Source organism: Eutrema salsugineum, unplaced genomic scaffold, assembly GCF_000478725.1.
Source record: "Eutrema salsugineum unplaced genomic scaffold, Eutsalg1_0 scaffold_2, whole genome shotgun sequence".
Lineage (NCBI taxonomy): Eukaryota > Viridiplantae > Streptophyta > Magnoliopsida > Brassicales > Brassicaceae > Eutrema > Eutrema salsugineum.
Window position 1 is genome coordinate 4,603,385 of NW_006256829.1, and position 18,629 is coordinate 4,622,013.

At 38.5% G+C, this 18,629-nt stretch overlaps 6 protein-coding genes across 8 annotated transcripts; 3 read left to right on the forward strand and 3 right to left on the reverse strand.

Annotated features, from left to right (window-relative positions):
• The first annotated feature begins 51 nt into the window (after positions 1 to 51).
• On the forward strand, positions 52 to 3,780 carry LOC18018777 (aspartokinase 2, chloroplastic). Of its 2 annotated transcripts, none has more exons than XM_006399850.2 (14): positions 52 to 233; positions 693 to 1,173; positions 1,264 to 1,346; positions 1,448 to 1,488; positions 1,629 to 1,783; positions 1,942 to 2,091; positions 2,266 to 2,361; positions 2,440 to 2,556; positions 2,631 to 2,750; positions 2,830 to 2,922; positions 3,002 to 3,124; positions 3,204 to 3,320; positions 3,404 to 3,466; positions 3,555 to 3,780. In XM_006399850.2, the coding sequence occupies exons 2-14, from the start codon at positions 781 to 783 to the stop codon at positions 3,639 to 3,641; spliced, it is 1,638 nt and encodes a 545-aa protein (XP_006399913.1). In that variant the 5' UTR covers positions 52 to 233; positions 693 to 780; the 3' UTR covers positions 3,642 to 3,780. The 2 variants fall into 2 exon arrangements, with proteins under 2 accessions (XP_006399913.1, XP_006399912.1); XM_006399849.2 differs by having other exon boundaries at positions 81 to 233; positions 679 to 1,173.
• Positions 3,781 to 5,708: 1,928 nt separating this feature from the next.
• On the forward strand, positions 5,709 to 6,163 carry LOC18018778 (glutaredoxin-C8). Its single transcript, XM_006399852.2, has one exon. It carries the CDS (start codon positions 5,709 to 5,711, stop codon positions 6,126 to 6,128), a length of 420 nt encoding a protein of 139 aa, XP_006399915.1. The 3' UTR covers positions 6,129 to 6,163.
• Positions 6,164 to 6,895: 732 nt separating this feature from the next.
• LOC18018779 (pentatricopeptide repeat-containing protein At5g14080) lies at positions 6,896 to 9,123 on the reverse strand. Its single transcript, XM_006399853.2, has 2 exons — positions 7,398 to 9,123; positions 6,896 to 7,311 (listed from the first exon to the last, which is right to left on the reverse strand). The coding sequence occupies exons 1-2, from the start codon at positions 9,049 to 9,051 to the stop codon at positions 7,061 to 7,063; spliced, it is 1,905 nt and encodes a 634-aa protein (XP_006399916.1). The 5' UTR covers positions 9,052 to 9,123; the 3' UTR covers positions 6,896 to 7,060.
• A 2,156-nt stretch (positions 9,124 to 11,279) lies between these two features.
• On the forward strand, positions 11,280 to 13,394 carry LOC18018780 (protein LAZY 1). Its single transcript, XM_006399856.2, has 5 exons — positions 11,280 to 11,285; positions 11,356 to 11,422; positions 11,875 to 12,629; positions 12,840 to 13,065; positions 13,260 to 13,394. Exons 1-5 carry the CDS (start codon positions 11,280 to 11,282, stop codon positions 13,277 to 13,279), a joined length of 1,074 nt encoding a protein of 357 aa, XP_006399919.1. The 3' UTR covers positions 13,280 to 13,394.
• Positions 13,395 to 13,488: 94 nt separating this feature from the next.
• Positions 13,489 to 15,737, reverse strand: LOC18018782 (ABC transporter I family member 11, chloroplastic). Of its 2 annotated transcripts, none has more exons than XM_006399855.2 (10): positions 15,513 to 15,737; positions 15,347 to 15,407; positions 15,113 to 15,192; positions 14,983 to 15,034; positions 14,751 to 14,884; positions 14,553 to 14,667; positions 14,381 to 14,467; positions 14,266 to 14,314; positions 14,029 to 14,113; positions 13,489 to 13,756 (listed from the first exon to the last, which is right to left on the reverse strand). In XM_006399855.2, the coding sequence occupies exons 1-10, from the start codon at positions 15,620 to 15,622 to the stop codon at positions 13,678 to 13,680; spliced, it is 852 nt and encodes a 283-aa protein (XP_006399918.1). In that variant the 5' UTR covers positions 15,623 to 15,737; the 3' UTR covers positions 13,489 to 13,677. The 2 variants fall into 2 exon arrangements, with proteins under 2 accessions (XP_006399918.1, XP_006399917.1); XM_006399854.2 differs by having other exon boundaries at positions 15,525 to 15,710.
• Positions 15,738 to 17,020: 1,283 nt separating this feature from the next.
• Positions 17,021 to 18,243, reverse strand: LOC112086785. The gene is made up of 2 exons (XM_024156572.1): positions 17,936 to 18,243; positions 17,021 to 17,362 (listed from the first exon to the last, which is right to left on the reverse strand). Exons 1-2 carry the CDS (start codon positions 18,085 to 18,087, stop codon positions 17,287 to 17,289), a joined length of 228 nt encoding a protein of 75 aa, XP_024012340.1. The 5' UTR covers positions 18,088 to 18,243; the 3' UTR covers positions 17,021 to 17,286.
• Positions 18,244 to 18,629: the final 386 nt, after the last annotated feature.

Consider the following 18,629-nt stretch of genomic DNA (forward strand, 5'->3'; position numbering starts at 1 on the left):
TGAAAATGAGGAGATTCAATCTGAACCGTCCATTCTGGGAAGGGCAAACAAAGCAGTGTTGTGTCTCACGTTCTCTAATTTTGTCTTAAGCCGCGTTTTTCACTCCGTAAAACAAACGAACATTATTTCCTTCGGAACCTGGCCGGCGAATCCGACCGGTCGTTTCAACGGTGTCCGAAGGAACTCAGAGGAAAGTTCGAATTTTTATTTCTTTCTGCGCAGATCCAGCTTAGGTACTTGTCTACATTCGTCGTCTTCCTTTGGCTGCTCCTCTTCTCGGAGTTTGCTCTTTCTTGTCTTTTTTTGTGCTATTTTCTTTTTCAATTTCTCCAGTGATACATTATTTCTTGCATTTGAGTGATAAAGAATCACCATTTTACACATTTTCTGGTTTCTATCCTTCACATTCTTAATTATAACAGATCCATTTCGGTTTGACTCATTCAAAAGAACTATACTAGTGTTCCTCTTATAATGGTTGCGTGTACAAATGGTTGTTTGGTTTGATTGAAAAGTAGTCGTCATTTGCCTCTCCTAGTCAACTTACATACTAGTTAGTTGAAAAAAGTTTTTCATAATCATTCCTTAACAGTCTTTTCACCTAATTGATAATCATAATATATTTAGATCCCATGAGAAATAATTTTTTTTTCCTTATTCATTCTGTTATCTTGAAAGTTGCATCCTTCCAGGTTCCCACATTAAACAATCACAGCTGTGCCATTCGTCGAGATCACAACACTCAGTTTCTGAGTCTTAGCAAGCTTCACTATTGAGTAAATGACGGCTTCATTGCAGTTGTACGGAGTTCAAGCTCCAGGGCTTGCTTTAAGTTCAAAGAGGCTTGAGTTTGGCACGAAGGGGATTAATTTTTCAGCTACCCTGACCTCAAGTTGTGCAATCTTTAGAACCGTCGAGCGTTCTTGTAGGAATACAGCTTTGAGAGTTAGTTGTGAAGCTGCGAGAGTCGATTTGCTTGAAAGAAAAGAAACGGAGACATGCAATTTAAGCGGAACTGGCAAAGAGCTGACATGTGTCATGAAATTTGGTGGCTCATCAGTGGCATCAGCGGAGAGAATGAAAGAAATTGCCAATCTTATACTCAGCTTTCCCGATGAGAGGCCTGTTGTTGTGCTATCAGCAATGGGGAAGACGACTAATAAGCTTTTGACGGTAATAAATGTTAATTTTTTCTACTGATTTCTGATGATGTTTCTGTTATCGGTAGAGTGAAATGTTTTCTTGGCTTTTGGCTTTCACTAGGCTGGAGAGAAGGCTGTTACTTGTGGTGTCACTAACGTAGAAAGTCTTGAAGAATTGAGCTTTATAAAGGAACTCCATTTAAGGTTAGAGAAAACAATGTTTTGTCATTTATATTTGATCGTTTTCTAGTGTTCACTGTCCAAAATAAAAAATTCTCATGGGAAACAAAACTCTCTCTGTCCAGAACTGCTCATGAGCTTGGAGTGGAAACAACGGTTATTGCAAGTAAGTGCCTTTTTTCTCTTTCTCAATGCTTGAAAATTGAAATATTGACGTTTTCCCTAATTGCAGTTTCTGAATTTTGCTTTGCTCTATCAGTCAAATTTTCGTTTCTGAAATCCATTTTCTGGTTAATCCATTTGTAGAACACCTAGAAGGACTACATCAGCTTCTGAAAGGCATATCAATGATGAAAGAGTTGACCTCACGTACAAGGGACTACTTGGTTTCATTTGGAGAGTGCATGTCCACGAGGCTTTTCTCTGCGTATCTCAATAAAATTGGCCACAAAGCGCGCCAAGTATGCTGCTTTATAATACCCTGATTTTCATATGATCTTGCGATTTATAGATTACAGCACTCGTTAAACAGATTAAAGAAAGTTGAGAGCGTGTCAATACTCACAACTATGTACACTCTAATCCATGATTTAATGACGTATTCGCTTGTCATTGGCAGTATGATGCATTTGAGATCGGATTTATCACCACAGACGACTTTACAAATGCTGATATACTTGAAGCGACATACCCTGCTGTCTCGAAAACACTACTTGGCGATTGGAGCAAGGAAAACGCAGTCCCTGTTGTTACTGGCTTCCTCGGAAAGGTTTATATTTTTCTGACTGTTTCACATCATCTTATTCTCGTGGATCCAAAAGTATGTAGTGCAAAACTCTTTGTTCCCATCTATTCTATACAGTGGAATAGGTTTTTGCTCATGAATTATTTTGCTCATCGTGTCAAATTTCAAAACTTCAATCTCTCATATGTGGTTCTGCAGGGATGGAGGTCTTGTGCTATAACTACGTTGGGTAGAGGTGGTAGTGATTTGACGGCCACGACGATTGGGAAAGCGCTAGGACTGCGGGAGATTCAGGTAATTGATAGGTTTAGCCAAGATTGCATCATGAAGATGGCATTTTGTTAAGCAAAGATTTCTTTTTCTCTGGCGCAGGTTTGGAAAGATGTGGATGGAGTTTTGACTTGTGATCCTAACATATACCCTGGAGCTCAATCTGTTCCATACTTAACGTTTGATGAGGCAGCTGAGCTAGCTTACTTTGGTGCGCAGGTAATCTCGTATATTATCTATGCTAATGAGCTACTTTGTGTCTGATTGCTGAGCATATTCCTCTTCCATGGCAGGTGTTGCATCCGCTGTCCATGAGGCCAGCAAGAGATGGCGACATTCCTGTGAGGGTCAAGAACTCGTACAACCCAAATGCTCCAGGAACTGTCATCACCAGATCAAGAGACATGAGTAAGGTTCGTGAAACAAGAGTGTTTGTAAACTCATTATATAAAAACATCAATGACCTCTTCCCTCTCCTTAAAATCCTTGTAGGCCGTGCTGACAAGCATTGTTCTGAAACGTAATGTGACCATGTTGGACATAGCGAGCACCCGTATGCTCGGCCAGTATGGTTTCCTTGCGAAGGTAATATAATTGGATAATGATATCTTTATTCTACTTTGTTTAATAACTCACTGCAAGAATACATACTGTCCTTGTGCAGGTGTTTACTACATTTGAAGACTTAGGCATATCGGTAGATGTTGTGGCAACAAGTGAAGTTAGTATTTCTTTGACACTGGATCCAGCAAAGCTCTGGGGTAGAGAGATAGTTCAGCGGGCAAACGTAAGACTCGTTTTACTCTGATGTATATTTTGTTGTGTGAGTGATATGTAATATTGGTAAAATGATTGGGTGTGAGTAGGAGCTGGATCATGTGGTAGAGGAGCTAGAGAAGATTGCTGTTGTGAAACTGCTTCAGCGCAGATCAATCATTTCTCTCATTGGAAATGTTCAGAAATCCTCACTTATATTAGAGAAGGTGACTTGTGTTTCTCTTTAAGTTTTGAAGTTGTTGTGTTTTTAGCAGATTATTTAATGTGAATGGAATGAACGACAAAACAGGTGTTCCAAGTACTTAGAAGCAATGGAGTGAATGTGCAGATGATCTCGCAGGGTGCATCTAAGGTTGAAATCTGCTGCTACTTGTATATCTGTTTATATATAATGATAAATTATGGTTTTCTAATGAATGGAGAGGCGTGTGTATCATCAGGTAAACATCTCACTGATAGTGAATGATGAAGAGGCTGAGCAATGTGTGAGGGCTCTTCACTCCGCTTTCTTTGAGACTTCTTCTTAATGCAACACAGAGCTAAGAATGTGTCTTAAGACTTGGAACAACTTCACATTCTTTTTGTTCTTGTTGGTCTTGTTGTTGTTGTGATACAATAACATAATTTGAACCAGATTTAATCGTCATCAGTAATGTTATCTTACAACAAACATGACTTAACGGTCAACAAAAAATTTATTCAATTTAAAAAAGCCAACAAAAAAAGGAATAAGGAATGTGGAAAAGTGGGCGTCAAAGACTCAAGGTGCAGGCTTTGAATGAAATGAAAAAACAAAACAAAACCATTTCTCGTATATCCGAAAATACCCTTCCTCGAATGCATATGCACCTCACAGTCGCTTGCTCGCTCCAGGGATATAATTGACCGATTGACCACAAAAAAAAACCGACCGACCAGCTGGTCAACAAAAAATACACATCTGATGACATCTGTTACGTAAGGTTTCTGTAACGACCTTCGATTTATTTTTAAATATTAAAGTGGTCCGACAAACGCAATCCCTCAAGATTGTTTTTTAATTTATTTCTTTATTTACTACCACCTTAAGAACAAAGATTTAGTCTAAAATAAATCAGCTTTAGTTATTCACCAAATCTAAAGGAACCAATGAAGGGACATATAACTCTTCGGACTCACTTAAACCATGTCATAATAATCCTCTTTTCTTTTATTAAATAAAAAAACCAGAAATGTGATCAGATAGATGAAAAAATGAATAATTTACGGAGCTTTATTCATATAGAATCGATGATGGGTGACTCTATATAGCAGATTGGTACCTACAAATTTCGTAACAAGTTGTTTGTGCTGTCAACAAAAATATTTTTGTTTTAGCTTTTTTTTTAGAGGGGTTATGTTGGTCAAACATGAGAAACAAGAAGGCAGAAGCATGCATGGAAGCCAAAAAGGCATGTGACCAACTTCGTAAAATTCAACCTTTTTTCAGGCTTTTAGTGAACTTATCTATAATCTACAATATATGAGTTTTATGACCTAACAGAACTTGCAACTTTTAATAATTAATGCTAAATAAAGAAAAAGATGCTAGCAAGAACATGCCAACTTGTAGTTTCCATACATCAAGAACACTGACATTCTGATCGTAGCAAGTAAACGCTGGTTGTAACTATATCACAATCCATAGTGTCTTCTCTTTAAAATTAAAGTTCATTCCAAGAATATCAATGATGAGTCCTTTATTTCTTTTTTGTAATAACATTGCTCTATTTTCTATATTATATTGTGCTAAGAATAAATGTTAAACGAAATTCGATCCTAAAAAAAATATATTCCAACTCATATATATATACACATATGTCTAGCTATATGTGTAGGATGCTCGATCTAGATGGATTACATTCAAAACAAAATATTCCATATCCTTTTATGATCATAATGATATTATATGTAGCTTGTTTAATTATAGAGATTGATTAATTAGAGGATTTGAGCATAACGTGAAAATGGAATATAATAGAAACCACCGGCCATATCCAAACATTCGACCTCATCTCAATGTTACGACTTGCTCACATAATGTTGGCGGCATCAAAGTCTTATTCGGCGCATCTCTGTAAAATTATATTGAATATTTGATCTCTTTCACATATATTATTGGACCATTTATATACACGTAAAATACATGGACCAATTTTGTAAACAATAGTTAGTGTAACGGTTTAAGACGTTATTTCAGTAAAAGCCGACAAGAAGGATGGATAACTACTACCAAGAATTCCCTAATTCTACTAACCTATTTAACTGAAAAATATCTAAAAATATTCGACTTTTCATCTTGTTGGAAAAAAAAATGAAAAAGAATATATAACTTTAAAATATCATATCATTACGAAAGCTACTAACAACCATGGCTATCACATCAATTACTTTGTTATCATTTGGCATATTAAAAATAAATAAATAAAAAAGGATCAACCAATTAAATGTAGAACTCTACCTTCTATAAATAGTCTGCATGTCTAACAGATCTCTCCCCAAACCAACTCACACTTTCTCTCACTCACTCTCGCTCTCTTTCTCCCTTTCTCTCTTTCTCTTGGAGAAAAACAAAAATGCAATACAAATCAGAAACTCGGGGCTCGTTGTCATACAACAAGGTGAACAGCAACATGGGAGTGTTTCCGTCAGAGACTCTGGTGAGGATAGAGTCTATGGCGGCAGAAAATGCGGTGGTTATATTCAGCGTGAGCACTTGCTGCATGTGCCACGCCATCAAGCGTCTCTTCCGCGGAATGGGAGTCAGCCCAGCCGTCCACGAGCTCGACCTCCACCCTTACGGCGTCGATATCCACCGAGCTCTCCTTCGTCTCCTGGGATGCTCCAGCGGCGGCGGCGGCGCCACTTCTCCGGGGGCACTTCCGGTCGTTTTCATCGGAGGGAAGATGGTAGGATCAATGGAGAGAGTGATGGCTTCACATATCAATGGCTCACTTGTCCCTCTTCTTAAAGATGCTGGCGCTCTCTGGCTATGATCCCAAAGTCCACCTTCTTCTTCTGTGTATCTTTCTTCTTTACTTTTTTTGTGTTTAAAGAACAAAACAAAAAGAGAGATTAGGTTAATTATATAGTGTTGAATTAGAGATAACTAGTGAGGGGAGAAGTCAGAAGAGTGGTGCGTTTGTTTTAAGCTTAGCTCTTTGTCTATCTTAATCACACTACTCAATATATGTGTTTAATTAACTAATCTTTTGTCTCTGCTTAGCTTTCTTTTCTTTAATTTTCCAATTAGGACAGTTGATTTGGAAAATTTACTGGTCAAATTAAGACAAGAATAAGGTTTTTTTCATATGACCTAAAATCTTAACCGTAATAACTGTTAACTGTGATGCCTCAGGGGTCCCCACAACCAGATTACGTGGACACCCACCAGCAATAATTCGTGATTTTGACCCGACCGTTGCGTCGGATATGAGCTCTTTATTCCGTACATGCTGAATTGCTGATCGAATGCTTCACAATTTTTTTTTTTTTTTTTTAACATAATTATAACTTCACAGATTTTTCAGCTATGAATGTATAACCCGTTGCTCTTTTGATCTAACTTTTGAAGTAAAAATGGAGAATAATTTCTTTCTACACACTTTATTCACACCAATCAAATTGATTAGAAAACTACAAAGGCCACATTTGCTGATTTAGAAAGGTTTCATTTGGCATTTTACTTCAATAGCATTTTAAAGAGTTCACCATGGAAACAAAAGAAGAAGAAAAAGAAGCTAAATTGCATTTATCGTATGAAAATTATTCATTCGAATATTTCTTACATAGACAATATAACGACTTGTAACTTTATACAGTCACCTAGAGATTGGTTACAACCTATAGGAATAGGATCTACACAGAATAAAGGGAAAAACACAACTGAGGGAATCTAATTGCTAAAGGCTAAAGCCTATTGGTGTAATTATGTGTGCTCAAGTGCATGAATAAACGGAAGAATGGAATCAGGATCAGATGATGAACAGAAAGACGCTAACAGGTCAGAAGAAATGGTGTGAACAAGAGATGGCGATACCTCTTTGATCCATTTCATATGTCTGATTCCAATCTCAACCTCTTTCGCGTCAGCCACACATTTCAGCAACACTACATGTGCACCTGTGTGTTCTAAGTGTTCTCGCTTGCGCAGCAGCTGCGATGCCTCAGCAAAATGGCCTACACACACAGACACTAAAAGAATCAGGCAAAAATTGATTTAAGGCAATGAAAAAGAAAACTAGAAGACATGATTGTTCTCTCACCATTGCTGCATAGATTTAAGACAAACGTGCTCAATACCCTTCTCGCAACTGTTTTATCCCTCTCCATACACTTTTTGAAGACTTCCAAAGCAGCTTCAAGTTTTGTATCTTTGCATAGGCCTTCAATGAGAGACGTATAGATTGTTTCATCTGGTTCTATCCCTTTCTCAAGCATCTTCTGAAACAGCCTCAAAGAGTCCTCTACCTCGCCTTCCTCTGACAATTTCTTGATAAGTACATTGTACGTCGTCAGATTCATTCTGCAGCCTTCTACAAACATCTCATCCCAGAGTTTCTTCGCTGGACGGATCATTTCCGCTCTGCAACAAGCTTCAATGAGCGCATTATAGATTGACACGTCTGGATCAAGCCCTTTCTTCTTCATTTCGTGCAGAGCACTGTAACCTTCTCTGACTCTCCCGGCCTTGCACAGGAACGATATCATCAGACTATAACTCTCAAGCTCTGAAAAATAACCTTTGCTTGACAAAAGCTCATAAGCCTTTATCAGATGGTCGCTCTTGTCGTGCCGGCAAAGATTCTTACTCAACTTGCTCAGAGTCCGAATTGCAGGCAATTTCCCTGTGTTTATTACCATGAAATTTAAGAAGCCAACAGCAGAATCTGGATCGACTGCAGAGACTGATCCGATTAACGAGTCTAAGATATCATAATCAATGGGGAAGTTTCCACTCACAATCACCTCAGCCACTTCCTTGGCCTCCGTTAATCGCTTTGCGGAAATCAAATCCACGATGAAATATCTGTAATCGCTGCTCCTGGGTGCTACTCCAAGCTTTCTCTTCTTCTTCAGGACGACCTGTCTCTCGTAGAGATTCCCAGTTAACACAAACGCTTCAGCTATGATTCTATAGGCCATAAAATCCGGTTTGCAATCTATGTTTCTTAGCTCTTCCAAAATGTAGAAAGCTTCCATCTCTCTAGAAGATTTACAAAGACCATGGAGAATCAACAGTGCAATAATGGAGCCATTGATGTTCAAGTTAGCCTTTTTAACCTCATCCACCGATCTCAAGAGTTGATTCGTTTCGGAACTCCTACAGAAACTTCCTATATACACGCCGAAGCCAAGAGTATTCAGAGAAATACCTCTTTGGCGCATTTTAACAAACAGTTTCTGAGCATAATCAGAATACCCATCAGAAGTCAGAGCAGCTAAAAGACGATTGCATACATCGGGATGAATCTCCCGACCCGTCGAAAGAGCTTCTTCTAAAACCCAGAACGCGCTCTGAGCTTTCCTACCCAGCAGAAGCGCATCAATGAGGGAGCGATACACGGAAGAATCGAGGAGGATTTTCTGCGATTTGACCTGTTTGAAGAGGGCATCCATGGCGGAGAACTGTCGAGAAAGCGAAAGAGACTTGAAGATAGAGTGATAAGAGAGCGAGTCGTGAGAGTAACCCGGTTGCTGAGCGGCCCAATTGAAGAACCCGAGAGCGAGGGAATGGTGGTTCAGGAGGAACGGGTCAATGACTCGAGCCACAAGCAAAGGACTTACCGAGTGACGAAATCCGAGACCGTGAAGACTCTGTTCAACCGATGGACTCCATGTTCGGGCCGAGCGAGAGCTTCCAGAAACTTTTAGAAGCTCCCGGCCGATCCTCACCGCGAGCTCCGCCGCTGGTCCCATGGTCGGAGGGAGCTCCTTGGATAAAACGGTTTAATTAAGGTCACGGCGGAGAAGGTGACGTCACCCATTTCAGGTCGCTGACAAGTTGGAGAAGAAGCACAGAAATTAGTGAACCAGTCCATTAGTTAGCAGTCAAACTCATACTGGCCCAGTCCAATTTGTGACTTGTAATTACCCAAAATTACAACGTTCCATCCGAGATTAATCCTGCCTCTCTTTATTTATTTATTTATTTGGACAAACCTGCCTTCTCTTTATTTTACTACCCATTTTTGGCCTTTAAAAATATCTGTTAAACCCCATAAATGTCGTTAAATTAAGAGAAGTATCTTAAAATTTTTGTTGACGTATTTTCTATAAATAAAGAATTTACATGGACCGATATTTATTCCTCTGTATCTAACCGATATTTTAGGTTAGGTTAGATACAATTCTGGTGACGACAAAAACAAAAACAAACAATTTTGGTAATTCTTTTTTTTTTGGTCGAACATTTCTGGTAATTCTTTTTAAAAACTTTTTCAAATTTGTCCCAGTAAACCAAACCCGATTACTTCTCTTTCGACTCAGCTTCAAATTACTTAATTTGGCTCTGGAGAACAGCACCAGTGCACCCACTGGATGTAAGCCTAGATGTAGCCTGAAGAGAAACAGAAAAGTTATTACTTCTTTAATGGTTTTTATTATTTTTAACTTGAAAAAGAGTATAGAATAATATCGACTTCTGAAGTCTGATGTAAAAAGGAAAGTGAAAATGTTGTATATCATACCAAAAGAAGATATGATTGAGGAACAGGAAGGGAAACTGACAAAGAAGAATATCGACTTATCCACGTGAATCAGACATAAGATGATCACATTCTAAGAAATAAGAAAAGATAATGAAGTAGGAGAAATGGAAGTGACTCCAAATTGCAAAATTTAGCATTTGTAAGTTTATTTAAATCTGGAACAAAAGCGTACTGCTTCCCTCTTGGTCCCCATACCCATACTATCTACTTCTGTTTGTTCCTTTGTCCCTTGTTCCTTTGTTTCACCCCCTAGATGCTTCCTCCTTTTTTGCTTTCCCATTTTCTCTTTTTTTTTCCTCATCTTAATCTCTTTGTATTTGTTCCCGCTCACCTAATCCAATCTTATCAAACCTAATCCAATCTAATCTGCATTGTCTATGGTGTTTCCATAGGTTCATAATTCATGGTCCAGTCCTAGCAAGTTCTTCCTACTTGATCTACCAAAAACGATGTGCTTCTACGGCTAAGGAAACTGGTATAGGATATAACTAATAAAGGAGAACAAACCCACTGCATTACAAGTTGTAATATTTGGATGGAACAAAACATTTAAGCCAAACTACAGTACCTGATGTCGTGGACAGCTTCACTTGTCTGAATCAACTAGTACTAAAGCCTTCGTTTGTTTTGTCACGGAGCTCCCATATGCTTCCTGGATAAAGCACTTCTTTCTTTACTTTTCTGCAGGATGGTCATCATCTATATTTGCGTTTTCTTCTTGTCGGACACAGCCAAGTCAACAAAAGCAGTGTACTCTTTTCATTGAAAAGCGTTTCAACATAATGCACCCTCAATCACTCCAAGTGAACTAGGAGCCAGAACTGCTTGTTGTTTCAAAGTTTACAGTTCTTCTATAACCAACACAAAATGAGTTTGTACCATCCAGTCACGTTGGCTATGTAAGTAGATCTCAAACACAATGCATATTCCCTTCTAGCGCACAAGAGATGAATGGCTTATTGTATCGCAATTTGCGGGAAAGAATGTCTAAATTTAAGGTCCACACAGCACAAAGCAATAGCAAAAATACATTTTGCAGCCACTGTTTATGTAATGCTTTATTTTCCAAATGGCTTGTGAATTTAGTATTAATAGCTCATGAACGTGCCACATAAAAATCAAAGATCAAATAGCAATACCTGAGATGATTGATGATTGTAATTACGGATAGCTACTCCACCAATGAATTATCAAGTCATAACCAGAACAGTAGACTCTGTAATGGCCCTCCCAACTTGTTTTTGATGTGATCTTAAAGAGAATGGCCAACCAAAATTTTGTAGCTTTCTTGGTGTTGGTCTCCACTGTCATCAACCTAAAAGTTTCAAGATACTGTTAACAACCAATTCACTGCTATATGAAGAGCTTTCAAGCAATCATAGTTCTCTATAAAAGTCACTTTCTCCTCTAGTATTGTGTGGCAACTGAATTTTGAAAATGAAGGTACGTTCCATATCTACAAAAAAAAATTACCTAAACTGTAGCTCACTTACCAAAGCTTATTTTCTGGCAGTTTTGGGGCTGGATGCATCATAAGTTCCGAGAGAATAGCAAAGAGCCACTGAAAGATGCTACAACTGGTAATGACGTACTTCTCTAATGCTTCTTTTTCCTGTCAAATATGTAGGAACAAGAATAGGAGGTGTGTTGAATTCTAGGAGAATAGACTTAGAAAGCATTTCTGAGCCTCGTAATTATCTCACTACTTTAACCATCCATTTCTAGAAAGGTAGACTGCTTACCAGATAAAAGACTAGGGTCATGTGCTTGTGTGCAAAGCAATGTGATGGGAGTCAGCTCAGCTAGCTAAATAAAAAGATCACCCACTTAAATTGATTACACCAACTTTGTCTTTGGCCGTCAAATTTGTAAGTGACAGAAGCTAAACCAGACATCTCTCGCTAGCGAGTATCGTCCAATACATGTCATGCCTCCACTTACCTGAATGCATCTATTCCCAAACCGCAGTGGCTGTTCTTACTTTTCTAAAATACTAAACAATTTTTCTCTTGGCGTATTAATTCCATTTCAGGTAACAACCATTTCCCCCTTTCAGCTCATCCATCCCTTGATAGCCAAGATGTTTACACCGCAGCATGTGCTGGCTCCAGATACAATACTGGATCCAGAAAGCAGCTTAATATGTTCCAGGAAAGCTCCTTCGCAGGACCCAAGGAAAATACAGAAGAAAACTTCAAGGATGGGAGAAACAGTGATTTCTTTCATGGGTTTCTTGCCATTGGAACCCTTGGTGGAGAAACACTTTTGGATGAACCAGCAACACCAACATTTGGCATGTCATTTGGGGACACAGCAACAGATAATGAAGAAGTGACAGAGAATGATCTGAAGCTCATTAGCAATGAATTGGAGAAGTTCCTTGAGGCAGAAGCTAATGAAGGACACAATCAACCATCAGGAAGGAACAGCGACACTAACACTATTGCATCCACCATTGAGGCAGCTGAGGGACTAGATGCTGAAGAAGATAATCAGCCAATGAAGTTCCCGCTTCAAGAGTATCTTTTTGGTTCTCTAATCGAATTCCCAGAAACAAATATTGCAGGGAAGAAGGAAAGAGCATCGCTTGGAGAACTGTTTCAAGTAACAGAAATGCAAGATAAACATCCAGAAAACAAATGTGGGGAGAAAAAGAAGCAAACCAGTTCAACCCACAAGTCTGCAAAGCATCTTGTGAAGAAGGTACTGAAAAAGCTACACCCAACGTCAAGGATCCCTGCCAATGGTAAAACTGAAGTGGCTTCCACAAAGAAGAAGTTCCACAAGGTGTGGTTTTCTATGCTCTGCTTTTTCAGAACCTATAATCTAAAACGCCTGCGTGATAGATGTTATATCTTGTATACACATAACGATGATTTATCCCATACTTTGATAGCATTTTCTGGAGCAACTCCATAATACCTTTGCAGAATTAGCTATTATGCTCCAATGAAAAGATTGCTTCTAACAAGCTTGAATTTATTGTGAGGAGTGCAGATGGCACAAGTTTTCCATAGGAAAGTACATCCTGAAGACTCCATTATGGAAAGCGAAATATACAACAGCATGGCAGACCCAAAACATAGCAGAGCAAGCTCTATTGGGTTAGTCCCCGCTAAGATGAACCCCTGTCACGAGACAAGTAAAAGATGGATCCAGTATGAGCTAAAAAGTTCACCTTCTGCTGGAAACGGAGAACACTGGATCAAAACAGACGAAGATTGTAAGTTCACCATCATATGCAGTTAATAGATATGTTTGTGCATAAACCCATCTATTTCAAAGAAAGAATGCGATCCTGGTTTACAAGACTAAGTAATTCGAAAAAAAAGTTTTTTGATACACTGCCATTTAGTCATGCACAATTGTTTTTCCTGTGGCCCAACCAGATAATACTAATCCATGATTGCTTTGCAGACTTCGTGTTGGAGCTGTAGCAAAGGGATCAGAAGAAACGAGTAAACTAAGAAGTGTGAGTGTATTATGTCATTTCATACATGTGTGAATTGTGTGGTATGATTAAGGCAAATGTGTTCAAGACTTATTGGGAATGTTCATTATGCCTCCTTTATGTGATAATAAATGGTTACAACTTACAGGGTGTTATAATTGCAGCAAGATATCTCATGCATTCTTGTAAGCATTGATTCAAATCATATTACATGTTTTAATCTCATAAGGGAGACACTGCATGTTGTTTCATATACAAAACTTACATAGGCAATCCACCATAAAGGACGCAACAATAAACATATGCCTGGGTAAACCAACAAATATCAAAAGCGCCCGAGCCAAATCTGGTATGGACCTTCCGCAATAGTGAATATATATTGAACTAAACTGGTGGACGTTCTGCAAGAAGAATACCGCCTGTTTCCATTCTCCATGACTGGTCGACTAAGGATGCTAACTCTCTGCAGCAAGGTTTACACGAAAAATGAGAGAGGAGAAAAGCCGTAGCAGTTTATGTTAAAGGGAAAAATTGAAAATCATCAGTTTTATGAGAGTTCAAACTATTTTAAGTTAAAACGAAAAACTTGGAAAGGATTGTATAAAAATAGTTCAAACAGCTAAAGTATTTGGGCATAGAAAGCGCTGATTCAGTACCCCATACCTTTTGATGAGAAGAAAGAAACTCTATAAAATCACAAACACAGAAGCGAAGAGAAATGATATTTGAGCATACCTGAGGTCATGACTTACAACAAGTAAAGTCAGTTCCTTCTTTAGGTGCTTCAAGAGCTTTGCAACATCTGCACGTGCTTTCCAGTCTGTTTGTAGAGCAAAATTAATGATGAAATAGTATGAGAAAACTTTCAAGTTTTTTCATGCAAAAGAAATGAAATTGCAGAGAGAACGGAAACATCTTCTGTAAGGAATGAGAAGCACAGGAAGGAAGAAGCAGGATGCATCATATTCATACCAAGACCAGCGAGAGGTTCATCCAGGATCAATAAATCTGGAGTTTGCACCTATAAAAGGCATGAGTCATTAGAACAGGTCACACTTTTGAATGCGTAAGAAATCTTTGGACTCACCAATTGAATAGCTAATGCAAGCCGACGCTTGTAGCCTCCACTTAGTAACTGGGGGTCTTTATCAAGTGGGATGCTGTCTAATCCAACCTAACGATTCAAGAAAAAAGCAGCTATAAGACAGATCACTGGACACAATACAACCACTGTCCAAACCAGGAGGAGTGGGGGGTACCCAATTAAATGCTCTCTGGAGGTTCGAGGTCAGATGCTCCTTCAACTGCAAACTACCCTTTTGCCTTGGCCAACCAAAAGTAATTTCATCAAGCACATTATCAGCAACAAAGAACCTGGCCACAACGAAATTGGCCCACGTCAATATCTTCTTGTCATATAAACAGCACAACCAAACCTGACAAGAAATAACAATCACCTCTCTGGAAACTGGAAAACGATGCCCACTTTTCCAGTGGGCAACAACTCAGGATCCGCCTTTGGCTGGCCATCATCCCCATATCTTTGGATACAAATGGAACCTGATGTTGGTTTATTTAACCCAGCAAGAAGCTGCAAAAGAGAAGAAGATGACTCCAAAAGTTGCTAAGACTACAACTCGAAGAAACAGTACCGGAAAGCTGGGTATGATGATTGATGAAATAATGAACCTGTAAAAGGGTAGTTTTACCGCTCCCACTCTTCCCAAAAATCAAGCCAAAACTGCGAAAAGGAATTGAACCTAAAATGCCACCAAAGGGAAGGGAAAACCACTAATGACATAAAGAAACATTGCATTACCTTTTCTCACGGAGAGAAAAGTTAACTCCATTCAAAATATTCAACTCAGTTCCAGGAGGACGGTAGCAGATATCCCTAACCTTGAGAATAAATGAACAAGGCTTAATCACAAACCAATAGATTAAGTTGTATCGTATCAACAACATCCACTCAAACGAGAGAATAATCATTGAACTCAACGGGCATACTTTTCTTTACTTGACATTGAAGAATGAGTAAAGTTTGGAAACCCACCTCGAGGCAAGAATAATCGCAAGAGAGTACCCTAGGCTTCTTCTTCCTGCGAAATCTCAACCTGTCGATAAACCACCGAACCGAAATCACCAGACAGACACGGTGAGAGAATCAACTAGTCACGATAAGAGTAGAAGAAGAATGGAACGATTGTGAAGGTCGTTACGAATTGGCGTACGCTTGCTTCCAGCCAATTGTGGCGGAGAATGATGCTAGTGGCTCAGTGATATCGGAGATAGGCGCGCGGCTCGAAAACGTCGATACTGACATGGTCATCTGTATGAGCTTCGCCAATTTCTCGAACCAAGGAGTTGAAATGTAGAAGAAATTAAAATTCGGAGGAATTCTCAGAAATTTTCAAATCACTGAGGATTGAAAGTGAAAAAAAAAACTCAATTAGGCTTTTTCATTACAACATCCTTAAAATCATCAAAACCATCTAAAATTTTATCCTCTAAGTAATTTACTTTTCATTTTAGTTTTTACCGCGATGGATGAATACATTAAGCTTTCAAGCTATTTTGTTTCATTGAATGGGCTACCCGATTAAACAACAAAAAGCCCATAACCCTGCATTAAAACTGTTTTATTTTTTTTTATTTAGAGAGGTAATGTGTTATACGACATCAAATTGGACTTCAAAAGAACTATTGTGTTTATCGTGAGAAAATTCAAGATCACTGTTGCTTGAAACACTAAAATCTCGGCCTGAAGTGGAGGCCATTGGTGGGATTGATTCTGCTGCTGACATAGAAGAAGACGCAACTTGGTTCGAAATATCTTGTTCAGATTTGGGGACTTGAGGACTTCCCATCCGATGTTTAGCCTCTGAAGCCCGTTGGAAAGCTCTTGCATGGCCTTCTCTGCTCCTTCCTGGGATGTGTATGTGACAGACGCACGGCCTTCCTCGGCCAAGTATCCGATAGATTTGATTTCTCCATAAGCACTGAATTGAAGTTGGATGTAATGCTCAGTACTAGTTTTATGTATCGTATGTCGGAACAAACAAATAGAAAAATACATCATTTCAGCATGAATGAAACTCCAAATTCAGGTAGATGCAAGATTTTGTGAAACACGTGTTTACATTTGTGTAGGCTAATCAGATGGACGTTTGGTGTATGACTGGTACCGTTTTGACAAATAATATATTCAATTCAATGACAACAAATTCTTAAGGTGGGTTTACACGCCAATTGTTGGCTACAAAACTTTGGAGCTCGAAAGACAGATTGTGTTCAAAACTGTTAGTAGCATCATCAACAAATGTTGATAGATTTGCAGGAATTGGTTTTGAGCACAAAGTAAAAAAAAAAAAGGACATTCAGGACTTTGGCTCTACTATGTTGGAATATTATGATTTTTTTTAAAAAAAACTTCTCTTTGCCTAAATCTATATTTATAAAGTTGTGATTCTAAATTAGAATATAAGCTCATATATTCTTCATGATTTCATTTTTACCCAATTCTCTTTCTCTTTTTGCCCTTTTTTGATGATTTTCTTTTTAACTAATTGAACGCTTCGATATTACCGTTGTATGGTATACGGACTAATTTCACATTCTTTGTATCCCTATAGTTTTTCAAACATTTGTTCTATATTCATGATTTAGGTATCCAATTGTAATCCGATTCTCTCAATAACTAATGTTGTTTCAAAGTATTAAAGAAAGATGTCACAGAAAACAAATACAATAACTGCTGCAAAATGAGTAGTTCAATTAAAAATATCAGATATTTAGAACAATCTCTTGGGAAAACGATGTCATTACAAAAGAAGATCCTATGCTATTATTATGTTTCACTTCCAAGAATGCTCAAACGTCAAGAGGTGAGACTTATGACAGAAAACAAAAACCTTTAAAGATAAAACCAAAATTCACAGCTAAGTAGTAGACAATGGTGTTGCATAAAGCCAAGTCCAACAAAGACCCTTCGTGTTAATCCTTCTCTTTTGGAATGTCCTTCCCCGGAACCTTTGTTTCAATCTCCTTTGGTTTTATGGACTGCGCTGCCCTGAAAATCGCATCAAACTCATCATCAGTCACACACATACACACCACTTGATTTGTGTTGCTACAGATCTATCACTAATACCAGCATTGATCAATCACGCTCTTTATCCACACCTATACACACAGTGCCATCACGTCATAACATTATCAATCTTTTCTGTTTTCTCAAGTTACCAAATCTCAGAATAGCCTGATGATCACTACAACTAATAATACTCTGAATTATCTTTAGAACTCCAAATGTCTTTGCTTCGATACTTGGATACAAATTCAACCAAAGAGAATCAATTTGATTATATTGACATCCAGACGACTAGAAATGACTCTAGAATTTTGATTACTTCAAAACTAACTAGCAGCTGCGGATAATTGAAACATAGTACATCCAAAGAAACGAACACAGAATCATAATATCACCAAACTTATATAAAATTCATATATCATAAGCAAAAACTAAGCTTGCTTAGGGTAAATCGAGAAATTAGAGACTAAACCGGTTTGCGAAATTAAACAGCAACTTCGTGAATGTGGAGCTCAAAAGGAATCATGAGAGAGAGTGGGAGAGAGGACTAACTTGGAGGCGGCGGAAGTTTCTTCTTCGAGCCAGTGGCGGATGTGCTTGACGTTGCGCTTGAAGACGGTGGCAGATTGCTTGACGTCGCTCCTCAATAGCATCACGACGGCGCCTACTCCGGCCACCGTCAATATGAAATTCGTCAAACCCATTCTCCGATCAAGGATCCGCAAAATCAGGTTATCAGATTGCACTGCTTCTGGGGTTTAGACGCTAGGGATTTAAGGAGGGCTTATGGTTTTTTACTTGGAGAAGCAGCCAAGGCAGATGATTCGTTCGTTCATCGTGATCTTACTGGTACTAGTCGGTATCCCCTTTTCTATGGGCCGTCGTTTTTGCATATTTTATGACCTCTTTCAGATTATTCAAAGCCCATTTAGCTCGGCAGATTAAAAAGGTCTGTTAATTGTTAACAACATAGGATTATATTTGACTATTTTTTCATGTTGACATAAATTAGAATACACCGTGTAAATTAACATATCTTCCACCAAAGCTAACGTCTAAATTATTTATTCCTTTGATAACCGAATATTTCAATTCGAAATTTCAGACTAATCATTGCTATCGGTGAAATAACCGGATTTTTTTTGTCTTAAAGCAAATTTTATATTGGTGAAGCTGTACTACACTTGACGTGACGATAGCTCGTTCTGATTGTGTGCAAGTTTGGGTCGATAGATACTAATTAATT